Here is a 12,850-nt window from a genome sequence, read left to right on the forward strand (position 1 = left end):
GAGATTTGGTTTTTCTCCAAAGCCCCCTCAGACAATGAGATAAAGTTTTAGGATGATGAGGACTTTTGCCTAAGCATGAAATACTTAACATCACTCCAATTCCTAATTAGACCTTGCAGAATTATAGGGAAGGAACAGTAGGATAAATGGAGTTTCAATAGGGGGAGGTCGGGAAAATCTGAAGGAAATAAAATGATTATCCTTCTACTAGAAGACGTGCAACAGAAGCTAAGAAGATGGTGGGAGTTTGCGACTAAATCTAGGAGTCTGAGTGAGTGAGTTTTCCCCTGATAAAGTATTTAGGATGCCTGTTTCAAATAACTATACAGCTGTCCCCTTTACAAGAGCTTTAGCTGATGGGTCTAAAGAACTAATATGGGTCTAATCTAACACAACACAAAACACTTTTTTTAAAAAAATGCAGTTCAACTGCAACACCAATGCAAGTTAGAAAGCAGAATACATTTTCAGCTTTTATAGGCCCTTCTTTTTTCTATTGTAATATCCACAAGTATTAGGATGAGCTAGAGCCTGAAACTAAATCAGTTTCAAGATTTTAGAAAGAATATTATTTTCGCTTCTCTAGCGTCCAGCCACAGCACTTATTACGAACTTGAACTTTTCAAACTCTAAAACAACAAGCATCTGAAATCAAGTGTCCTATAGTCATTATAATATTGCACACCATATACAAATAACTTTGCTTACAGAGGCCAATTAAAATTGCTATATCCATTTCCTCTCAACCCAAAGAGATAAGGTATCTTTCAGGATTATGTATTCAAACATAAATGAGGACTGGCCAAGTTAATCTGTTAAACCTAGAAGCAACTTCCAACACACTTGTCATCAGTCATAATATTTACATATACCCAGGCACTTTAAAATCTCAAGCTGCATTAAGCAGCTGTCATCGTGGTGTCAAGCTCCGGTCACTTAAGATGTGAAATAAGGGTCAGCAAAATAGTTTTGTAGTTGGGAAGCTGCTTCAGAAGATTAAAAATGTGAACGTTCCTTGCTGACGCTGTTGAAAACTCCGAACATCAGTTTTGTTGTAGTTATCTCAATAAGAATGAGGGGCCAGTATGGGAATTTGGGTGACTTTAATACACGTTTCGAATCTGGATCCACTTCCCCACCCCTGCCTTAGCCACACCCAGATTAGATTACAGCTGTACACTCCATATGGATCTGCCCTTGAGAAGTGTTCGGAAATTGCACTGATCGTAATGGCATGTTTTCAGAGCATATGACAGGTTTTATTGTCTTAGTTCGGAACAGTCAATGCAATTTCATGCGTGGCAGGGACTTATGAAACTTAAGACTTAAGCCTATAAGAAACAGGGGCAATGCCATGCTATCAAATGGTCTAGCTTAGTGGTTTTCAACCAGCATGCCATGACACCCTGGAATAGTGGTCGGGTGTGCCGTGGGTGGCACTGGCCTCCATCCTTCCTTCTCTCCATCCTCTGGTGCCCTCTCACATCTCCACCTCCAGAGGCCTGCGCAGCTGTTTGTTGCAGCGGCCCTGGCTACAAGCTCCCAGGCGAATGAATGGTGGCTCTGGGGCCAGCCAGCAGGTGCTGGTTGCCAGGAGCTGAGGTTGCCTTGGAGTAAGCAAGCTAGCGGGCGAGGACTCCTGAGGAGAGGTTGTATATATGTGTAAATAAACCACATATCATAAAGACACCACAGTCTCTGCTGTGCTTCATATCTAAAAGCAAACACAAACCCTGGATAAGCACCTGGAAGCCCTGAATTTTCGAACCGCTCAGAAATTGGGGTGTCATCCAACAGTGCTTTTGACTTTCACTATTAATTAAAGACTGTTTTTATTGACATTCACAAATGTTCTGAGGAATGGGCTTTTACTACACAATGTTGTTGTTTTTGCAAATACGCTGTAAAACGAAATACATTTTAAAGGTAAAAAAAATTCTTCCTGAAAGCAAATCTGATCAATAACAAGTGTCAAGATGGTTACATGTATCTTATCTTAGCAATATTTAATATCATATAGATAAGTGCTACTTTACTTTGCTCTGTTTGGTAGAACATAAATTTACTGCCAGTTACAGACTGTGACCATACACTGACCCTGCTTCTGTAAACAGAGGTTTAAATCAACAGTGTATTTATTCTGTCTCCAGGCCACTGCAGAAGCAATAAATGAACAGCTTATTCACATGGACCACATGGTTAATGTACTCCTAACATCCCAAGCAATGCAATTACTTAACTACAAAGGGAATTTAGTGCAAATGAATACCTTAAAAGCTGGTCTGTATTGAGGAAGGACCTTGCTCAGGAACTCAGAGTACCTTGCACATGATGTCATTGTGACATCACATGACTGATGTGGGCAGCCCTGCCCACCCGCCAAATTTGGCCTTAAAGGCTGTCTGGGGAAGTCAAAAAGGTTCCCCACCCCTGCTCTAGACTAACTAAAAACCAAAGAAGTGCTCAGTTTTGGTCAAATGACAACCAATTTTATACAGTCTAATAACCAAGTTTGGTTATAAACCACAACAGCAGAAAAACAAAGATTCAAAATTTACCCATTCCTGTTCCAGCTGGAGCAATCTCTCTGGAAAAGATTTCCACTGCCTTTTTCTGCTTATGAAGTACGGCAAGCCAAATAACTACTTCCCGTGGACCCTGTTTTCAGATATTAGAAAAGAGAAAGGTAACAATTATAAACCACACATATAGAGCTCTTTTAACACATTGAAAGACTAACAATTCTATGGTAAAAAAACCCCACAGAATTTAGAAGTGGAAGCGTAAATCAAAAGACACAACTCCTACTGCAAACGGTTTGAAATTTAACTTTGAAGTTTCTGTTTATTTCCATAATTTATTAAAATTACCAAACGTGCACGTGAAATTAAGACAATAGTTTTAGTTTTCAGCAGACAAAACATATATAGCATATATAGCTAATAATTGTAGAATGCTGAGCATTAAAAATGTGACTGACACACTTTAACTTGCAAGCAAGCCTTCTAAGAATAGTCCAAAGTTTAGAACATTTCCATAGTATAAACTTCCCTAGTAAAAAACTGCTGCTCTTGTCAGTAACAGGGTCAGTATGCTAACTTTCAAATGGCACAGTTCAGAGTCTGGATGATATGTTCTGTACAGAAGCAAATTTGATCGTGAGAACATTATATTTTGCAACAGACAGCACAATATCAAGAGACATATTTTCTTGCAGGAACAGAATGTTGTATTTCTAAAAAAAGAGATATTTCATACATGACTTTTTAAATTAAATATTAAATAAATTGGAGTAATTCCAGCCATGTGTACAGATTTAGATACTGAAAACAGCCTGGACTAGAGGGACAAGTATTGACAGTTTAAAGGTTGCATGAAGCTTCATACTTACGAAGTAGGAGGATCCTACTGAGATAAGTTATTTTAAACATTTTTATCCCGCTCCTACCACAACAAGAGGGGGTTTACAAACAAAATATATAAAATATAAATAGCAACCGTAAATTATCAGTAATAATACCACCTAATAAATCCAGTAACTAAACCCAGTAGCACTACAGCATCCTTTCCCACCAAAGGCCTGGCTTCAGATTGCCTCCTAAATCACTGTAAAGGGGCATTAATGACCTGCCTTGTCCTGTAACAGAGCCTCAGTTTTATGAAGAGAAAACCCAGCTCCTTCCCATTTTCAGCCTGATCATTCTAAATAATGCCATTTTGAGCAGTAGCTGAATAATGGTACTTATGAAAGCTACCTCAGTTATTTTCAAATTAATAAAAAATATATATATTCATGGCAACTAGGAACTTCTCCTTAACACAAATGGTAACTTTTACAAAAAACATCACAACTGCACAGTAAAGCAATATTTGGGGGGTAAGCATTGGCAATGCCCCCCTTACAATAATGCCCCCCTCCAATCCCACAGCTGCAATTAATTTGAAGAAAAGAAGAGACATAGCTGCTCACTAAGCAATAAATGTAATATGTATTTTAATTCTGAGCCTCCATTCCTTCCCAGTCGGTGGATGAATATAAATAGGAAGTAATAAGACTGGTAAAATGCATGAGAGGAACGATCTTCTTCTCAATCTGGTGTTCTCTGTTTCTATTCATCTTCCCACCTAGGCACCGAAACCAGAACACAAAAACAAAAATATCCTCTGCAAATAACGTCATACGCTCCATTTCATTCTCCTTTCCTTCAGGGCTAAGTGAACGATAAGACCGTGAAAATGAAGAGTAAACGGAAATGCAAAGGGAAGGGAATACTTCTCTTGGCTACACAATCAAGAAAAGTGCTTGTGAGTCCACCTTCTTACTTACATCGTCTGTGCTCCTTTTGGCGTGCGGTCCGTACGTTTCCTCAGAACCTAAAATCTGCAGGTTAATTTTGCTGTAGTCCTCATATCCCAGCTGATCAAACATCATACGTGTCCTGCAACAGGTCAAATATATTCAATAGGCTGCTGCTAAAGAAACTTTTGCAACACCCAAGGTTTGTTTGTAGAACTCAAGTCCCGTTTGCAGGCTTCCCCCGGACATGTGGTTGGCCAGTGTGATCTACTAGGTATACCTTTGGCATGATCTAGCAGGGATTTACTTATGATCCCCATTCTGAGATTCAAACTCTACATGGGTAGGCAAAGTCTTCTAATGGGTTTTCTGCCTTTGTGTGTGAAGTGGATGCAGATGTGAGTGTGTTATACGCAGGTGACATATACATATATTTTTTCCACCCCTGCCCACTTGTGGCTTATCTCTGCTTTTCTCCTCAACTGAGCTCTGGCACCAGCTCAGCTGGGAGAAAAGCTCTTGGGATGTTTTGGCTCACCTACCCACCCTATTCATGTGCCCTTTAAATTGTATCCTCGTCCCCACTTTATACCAGCAGGTCACAACAGTGTTTAAAGATGCAACTCTACCACCTTCACACAAAGTTTAGGTCAGAGAGCAAAGCTTCCTATTGGGCAAGTGTTAGCATAGCTATAAGCTCAGAAACCGGTGAAAGATGGGAGCCTCTCTTCCCCCACCCAAAAAACCCTCTGAACTCTTATTATCATAGCTCTCATAATAAGAAAATGTAAAAGAATCAAGAAACTCCTAAATCCTCATAAATGAAGGAAGTCTGAAACATTTTTCAAAGAATGTATTTGAATTTCTCCCCAAGCTATTCTATTCATTCCTGGTACACTCTGAACCATTGGGTTTTTTTTAAAAAAGGGGGGGGGGTAAGAATGAGTGTGGAAATCAAATGATCTCTTGCCCCAGCCAATCTTTTTTTCAAGGGAAATGCCATTTACCTTCCCGCCGGAGCGGTACCTGTTTATCTACTTGCACAGGTGTGCTTTTGAACTGCTAGGTTGGCAGGAGCTAGGACAGAGCAACAGGAGCTCACACCGTCATGGGGATTTGAACCACCGACCTTCCAATCGGCCCAGCGACCTTCCGATCGGCAAGGCTAAGAGGCTCAGTGGTTTAGACTACAGTGCCACCTGCGTCCCTCTTCTGGAAACACACTTTCTCATTTGACAGTATTCATATATTGCAATAGGCAACTCCAGGCTTAATTTGCAAATATGGCCACAGGCAGTAATGCTTTTGAATGTCAGCTGCTTGAAACTCCAGGAGGGGAGAGTCCTCTTATGCTTGGGTCCTTCCTGAAGGTTTCCTGCAGGCATCTGGGTGGCCATTGTTAGAACAGGATGCTGGATTGGATAGGCCATTGGCCTAATCCAGCAGCTTCTTCTTAGGTTCTTATACATAATGAACACCTGATAATACACTATTGGAAATATTAAGTGTATATTACATTGCTCTTAATTTAAGATAGTGACATTTTAAGTTGTGGACCAAATGACATGGCTACTTTTTACCAATGGGGCACCGTGAGATGATTATACAATTAGGGGAGTTGTTCTACAGTAAATTCCAACCTTTTCAAAATACTTTCAGCAGTTCTTCTTGCTTTTTCTATTGCCTTTGGTCCTCCTACTGGGCAGCAAGCTGTAGCTCTGAATCCATCAAGGTACGTAGCATTTACCTGGAAAAACAGAAAAGATGTGAATAAATTATTAATGGTTCATTCTCATTATTTATTCTCATATTTTGTTTAAAATGGAAGAGCTATCCTTGCAGCAACAAGGAGTATCACAAAAGAACAAAGCTGTATATTTTATGCAAAGGGTTTACTGAATGAAGAGCGCTCATAGCTGATAGCTGAAGCAAGTGGCATTAGAAAATTGGATTGGATTGATTATATTTGCAAATAAGATCTGCGCTGAAAACACCCAGGGCAATTGTTATTCAAATAAACCCTTTGACAGTCCCTGTGGCTTTGTTCGTCTGTGACCACTCTTCAGTTTCATTAGCTATGCAGACTAATGTTTAAGCATCTATTTAAAAGAATCCTTTACTCTTATTTAATCATATTCAGATAATTAGAGAGGGATGGATTAAAGTTCTGTCTCATTTTAGAACTAAATTAAGATAAGAGAGGATGATTGTGATTTTCAAATGCTGTCAGAAGTTGGAAGACACATCTTTATACTTGCTAAATAGTATATCTGTGTTAAAAGACTAGCAAGAAAATGTTTTAATATGTATACATTTAAATGTGCAAATTTCTGTTAGATACAGAAAGAGACAGTGGTATGGTACAAAAAACCCCACTGAACCAATGCAAGATAAAGTAAATTCAAATCTCAGCCTAGAAATGGTTATGTGAGATGCCAGCAGACAAATCACCCTCTTCAAATCCCCGGATTCAATGCACTGAACACTACACAAATTTGCATCTGCATTATCCAAAAGTTTTAAAACAAAATTTCAGTTTGTATGGTCTTTCAGACTCCTTTTTCTGCACAGCCTGTTCAAACAGTTTGGATGGTTTAATTTCAGACTGTTTACCACAGAAAGGACTGCAAAACCTTCTAAAACAAAATACATAAAGTGAAAATAAATAAATGCTATGCAAAACAGACTTGCCAAGAATTTCTTGAAAGACTCATCACTTCAGTTCAATGATGTTTGCAAAGTGTCTATATTCTTTTCATTAGACATTGGAAAACATATGTTTCACACCATGGTAATACTATCTTTTCTTCAGGCTTATACTACCGTTATCATTATTGAAACAATAATTAGAACCTTGTAAAATGTTGATGGAGGCAATCCTTTTGCTCCCTGAACTTTCACTGCACCACCTTCAATACCTGAAAAAGGATATTGAAAAGATTGGAATTACAAACCATTATTAATAAGCATTTATGAGCTACTGCACTCCAAAGTGTATAGGACTGACAACAACACTATTAAATGAAGACAAAATCAGAACTGTCAATATATGTTTCCCTGGATACATGTAAAAGCAATGGCTCCAAAATGAAATTAGACCAGAGCGTGGCAGAAAAGTATTTCAGTGGATTTTAGCTGCAACAGATAAATGGAACTGTGCAGTTCAGAAGTGGAATTCCCCTGAACATCTGTTGCTGGGGTGGGGTGGGGACAGCTGTTGTGTCCAGGCTGCATTCAGTGGTGTCACCCAGGTGGCAGAAAGATTTCTGGCAACAGAACAGGAAATAAATTCTCGTGTTTTCCAGTCCCCTGTGCCACCTCCAAATCTGCTCTGATTGTTGTTTAGTCATATCCGACTCTTCGTGACCCCATGGACCAGAGCACGCCAGGCACTCCTGTCTTCCACTGCCTCCCGCAGTTTGGTCAAACTCATGCTGGTAGCTTCGAGAACACTGTCCAACCATCTCGTCCTCTGTTGTCCCCTTCTCCTTGTGCCCTCCATCTTTCCCAACACCAGGGTCTTTTCCAGGGAGTCTTCTCTTCTCATGAGGTGGCCAAAGTACTGGAGCGTCAGCTTCACAATCTGTCTTTCCAGTGAGCACTCAGGGCTGATTTCCTTCAGAATAGAGAGGTTTGATCTTCTTGCCGAATGGAGAGGTTTGATCTTCTTGCAGTCCATGGGACTCTCAAGAGTCTCCTCCAGTACCATAATTCAAAAGCATCAATTCTTCAGCGATCAGCCTTCTTTATGGTCCAGCTGCTCTGATGGTTGCCCCCAAATGCTCTGAAGCAGACCTTGGAGAGGGAAAGGTAGCAGTGGGGAAAGGGAATTGCTGGAAATGGCTTCCCTCTCCATTCTGAGGGAGAGACCCTATTGTCAGCTGAGCAGTATTGTTGGATACAACCTCAAGGCAGCAGACCCTGCTGAATGAATTAGGCTGTGAGAGTGTAGGTACCTTGCACTAGTAGAGCTTCAGTTTGAATAATATGTTCGTGCCCAATCATCAGGGATCCCCGCTTGCCCTGGACAACAGTCTACCCAATTCAGCAGCATCTTCCAACCTTCAACAGAGCATTTCTGAGGGGCTTGGAGGTAGGAGCAGGCAAGCCAGCTACAGCCATTTAATTTAAATTAGCTCACTATCTAGTAAAAGACAGGCATTTTTTGCCCATAAAATGGTTAATCGTTGTCAGGGAACTGTCATCTGAGACGAAGGAGGTGAAAGGGCTCATGGAGGGTGAGAGAGACCACTCAGCGGAGGAGGGGACCAGCAGGGGGAGAAGTGGAGTTCCAAGGGAAAGTGAGTCGGAGGGAGGGCTCAGAGACACTTCAAGCGAGAACAGTGGGGAGGTTTCAGGACCTCCCGTAGGGACACCCACTCCTCGGCGGAAACTGTCACGCCGAAAGTCCAGAAGACGCGTTTCCGTTAAGGAGCTTTTATGCTGGAAGAAGTTCCGTAAACGCCCACTGTCCGATTCAACGAGCGATTGATGGAGCCATGCTTAAGGAGCTCCATCACAGACAGAGGTTTGGGAACTTAGCCAAACTCTGAGGGATCGGGATTTTACGCACAAGCAGCTCACCATCCCATCACAATCGTTATATTATCACAGCTACCCCAAGATGGCTCAGCCTGCAAATAGGATCAGCCAGGATCATGCTGACATTGTGTACTCAGGACAATTCTTCTGGACAACTGTTTCCAGGTGCTGAGGAGGAATTTTAACCAGCGGTGGGAAACCTGTGCTCCTCCAGATGTTGTTAGACTCCAGCTCCTAACAGTCACAGCCAGCAGGGCCAATGGGGTCAGGGATGATGTGACCGGGGAGTCCAGCAACACCTGGAATGGTACAACAGGTCCCCCACCCCGATTTAAACCCTGTTGTCGCCATCACAGTATATCAGATTGGTTTATTTATATCTAGCCATCAGACCATCACAAAGCAAGCGTTTAGCAAACGTAATTCCATATTTGTATAAAAGTCACATGCATTAACATAAATAAATAGACGCAGACCTAAATAAAACTATATACAATATAAAATGAAAAGTTCTGAACCTCCAGGACAAATCACAGCAGTCCCCCCTTTTTTAAAAGACCCTCTATTTTAACACAGATCAAAATTAAGAAAATCTAAACAAATCTGAATAAAATTATATAAAACCTAAATAAACGATAAGAACAAATGTATGCCACAGTGTAGATATTGCTACCCTAAAATCTGCTTCAACAGAATCACCACTGGTGTTCTAGTACATGATCCTCCCATTTTATTTGCTCCAGTTCCCCTTCACAAAATCACATAATTGTAGAATTTGAATTGATGCCAATGATCATCTAGTCTAACCCCCTGCAATTCAGGAATCTTTTTGCCCAACTTGGGGCTCAAACCCACAACCCCAAGATGAAGATTTTCATGCTCTACAAACTGAGCTACCCCAGGTACTAACCAGGGAGGTCTACACTGATAAAGAGAGAAGAAGAAGAAGAAGAGTTTGGATTTGATACCCCGCTTTATCACTACCCGAAGGAGTCTCAAAGCGGCTAACATTCTCCTTTCCCTTCCTCCCCCACAACAAACACTCTGTGAGGTGAGTGGGGCTGAGAGACTTCAGAGAAGTGTGACTAGCCCAAGGTCACCCAGCAGCTGCATGTGGAGGAGCGGGGAATCGAACCCGGTTCACCAGATTATGGGTCCACCGCTCTTAACCACTACACCACACTGGCTCTCCAGAGAGATGATAGTTACGACAATAACTCTGCAAATTATTCCACAGCTAAAACAAAACAAGCTCTGGAGAAACAAGCCATAGTTTGTTTGCCTGCCTGTGAAATGATTTACAGTTTGTGGAACACACTGTGCTGAAAACAAGCCACGGCTTAGTGTTATGTTCAACCGCAGTCTAGAATGTATGATGCACTCCTTAGTAATAATGAGTATAAACAATGTCTTTGGAAACAGCTCAGCAAAGAAATCTTATCTGACTGAATGGTTGGCCCACCTAGTCATGTATCTAACTGACTCTGGGTTTCCATGTCGGACATGTCAGCCCTTGATGCTTGCAAGTATATCAACGATTGTTGGCACACACGACGGTTTTAAAGCCTGGGTAGGATGATATGGGAGTAGACAGTCCCCCGAAGCAACTAGGCCTTGAGCAATTTAGGAAATTAAAGATGAGCATGCTAAATTGAACCTGGAAACACACAGGTAGCCCAAGTAACTGGAATAATAAGTCCCAGTTATCAGACTTAAGTTCTGAATGCCATTTTCAGTCCTACGGATGAAGTTTCCAAGCTGTTTGTGAAGGCAGCTCCACACAGAAAGCACTGGAATACTTTCGCTCTGAAATAACTAGAGCCAAGACCATTTTGTCTTAACTGAGGCCAAGTCCGTCTTTTCTTAAAAGAGGCTTCAGCTGGAGAATCACCAAAGTCGATAGGCTTGACTTGTACACAGAGGAGTTCATGGTTTTCTCCTCCATTTCAGCAGAGCTAAATGGCAGACTACTCTGTTGATTTCAGTGGTGCAGGACTTCAAACTAATTCATAGAATCATAGAATTGTCGAGTTGGAAGGGACCCCAAAGGTTGCCCAGTCCAACCCCCTGCAATATAGGAATATGCAGCTGTCCCGTATGGAGATTGAACCTGTAACCTTGGCGTTATCAGACCACACACACTCTTATCCACTGAGCAAGTGATTAGTACATGAAGGAACAGATCTATGCAATAATATTAAATATTTTTCTTCATAAATAACCCATCACTAAAAGAACATCGTAAGCCAAATGGTACCAGGACAATGCAATTTATCATTACTTTTGAAATGGCTTTACTCCTCAATGTTTTTAAATCTAAACAAACATAACTTCCTGCAGCTTGATTCATTATAGCTCATGAGTTCTGTTAGAATTTTTATAATAAGAAAAATACATTTTAAAATCACAAAATTAGCAGAGCTCTTACACCAATTATGTTTTTTAAAACCCTTCATATTCCCCACTGAAATAATAAAAAGAGCATCTCTAGTTCAACCAACTAGTTTATCTAATCCTGCCATACAAAATATTTAGTAAAGTAAACAATTAAAGTAGATAGGCCTGGAGTCCTTTTTCTGGTGTACGTGTCAAAACAATTATATCTAAAGATATTTGAGAAATCTGCCTATTTCCCATCTGTTATATTTCTACTAGAATAACTGAAAGTTCATGTGAAAGTTCATTTGGAGTTCAAATGTGTCATGTTGGGCCATTTACAAACTAAAAGTTCATTTGAAGGTTAGGTGTATTTTTAATTATTTTTAAAAAGGGTTCCTTTAAGCTTACAGCTATTGCTTTTTTGATTCCGATGTTTCTGAAGCTTCATGTATCTGTTCTGGGGTTTTTTTGTTTATCAAATATATGTGTGTGCACAATCTTTCTGGATTAATATGGCATTTGTATTTTCATTGTATATTTTCATTAAAAATTCCTTAACACTAACGGCATGACGCTATACATTTTTACTTGTTTGGCAGTAAGCCCTATTGAGTTCATGGATCTTAAAGGTAAAGGTAAAGGACCCCTGACAGTTAAGTCCAGTCACAAACAACTCTGGGGTTGCGGCGCTCATCTCGCTTTACTGGCCGAGGGAGCTGACGTTTGTCCGCAGTTTTTCTGGGTCATGTGGCCAGCATGACTAAGCCGCTTCTGACGAAACCAGAGCAGCGCACGGAAACGCCATTTACCTTCCTGCTGGAGCAGAACTTGCACTTTGACGTGCTTTCGAACTGCTAGGTTGGCAGGAACTGAGACCGAGCAATGGGAGCTCACTCAGTCGCAGGGATTCAAACCGCCGACCTTCTGATCGGCAAGCCCAAGAGGCTCAGTGGTTTAGACTACAGTGCCACCTGCATGGATCTTACTGTAGTCTAAAACAAAGAGCAAAAATGAATGAGGATACAAAATTAATGATCTATTTTCCTATTCTCCACAGTCACAAATCCTTGACCTCTTAACCAAGGATGCCAACAGGATTTCCTGTATGTGAGTTGCAGCACCTACATCTCTCCAACCTTTCACTAGCAATCTGTGGGCAAGAAATGCTGCTTGGATATGTATATTAACTTAGTCTAGCCTATCTCACAAGGCTGTTGCTATTATTATTTATTCGATTTCTAACCTACTCTACACCGTAAGGTCACAGGCAGGTTACAACAATATAACATTCATTATTTAAATTAGTTTTTAAATGAATTACTGTTACAGGTATAGGGTAGGCCTAGAAGAAGAAGAAGAAGAAGAAGAAGAAGAAGAAGAAGAAGAAGAAGAAGAAGAAGAAGAAGAAGTATCTTGAGTGGAAAAGGAAGATACAAAAAGTTAATGTCATTCCCTTGCTTTACCTGCAACACTTTATAGTCCTGATATTTATAGCAAAATATCACCACCACTACCCAAAAGGTTTGCCAACCCTAATAAACAACAAGCGAAAAATATGCCAAGTATGTGAAGTTTTGTAGCTTTGGTGTCTGAACTGCCAACTTTCATCCTAGCCTACCCCACAGGGCTGTT

General features: G+C 40.7%; 1 protein-coding gene across 1 annotated transcript in view; it reads right to left on the reverse strand.

Moving 5' to 3' along the window:
- The window catches only part of LOC310770427 (uncharacterized protein), a 41,860-nt gene that overhangs the window by 15,687 nt on the left and 13,323 nt on the right, over window positions 1-12,850 (reverse strand). The window contains exons 10-13 of the mRNA XM_083631192.1: window positions 7,151-7,215; window positions 5,938-6,044; window positions 4,328-4,439; window positions 2,559-2,658 (exon numbers count right to left, since the gene is read on the reverse strand). Coding sequence (XP_083487318.1) covers window positions 2,559-2,658; window positions 4,328-4,439; window positions 5,938-6,044; window positions 7,151-7,215 — 384 coding nt within the window. The remainder of the gene's footprint in view (window positions 1-2,558; window positions 2,659-4,327; window positions 4,440-5,937; window positions 6,045-7,150; window positions 7,216-12,850) is intronic.

This window comes from Podarcis filfolensis (assembly GCF_964270895.1).
Source record: "Podarcis filfolensis genome assembly, chromosome: 9".
In the NCBI taxonomy this organism is placed as follows: domain Eukaryota; kingdom Metazoa; phylum Chordata; class Lepidosauria; order Squamata; family Lacertidae; genus Podarcis; species Podarcis filfolensis.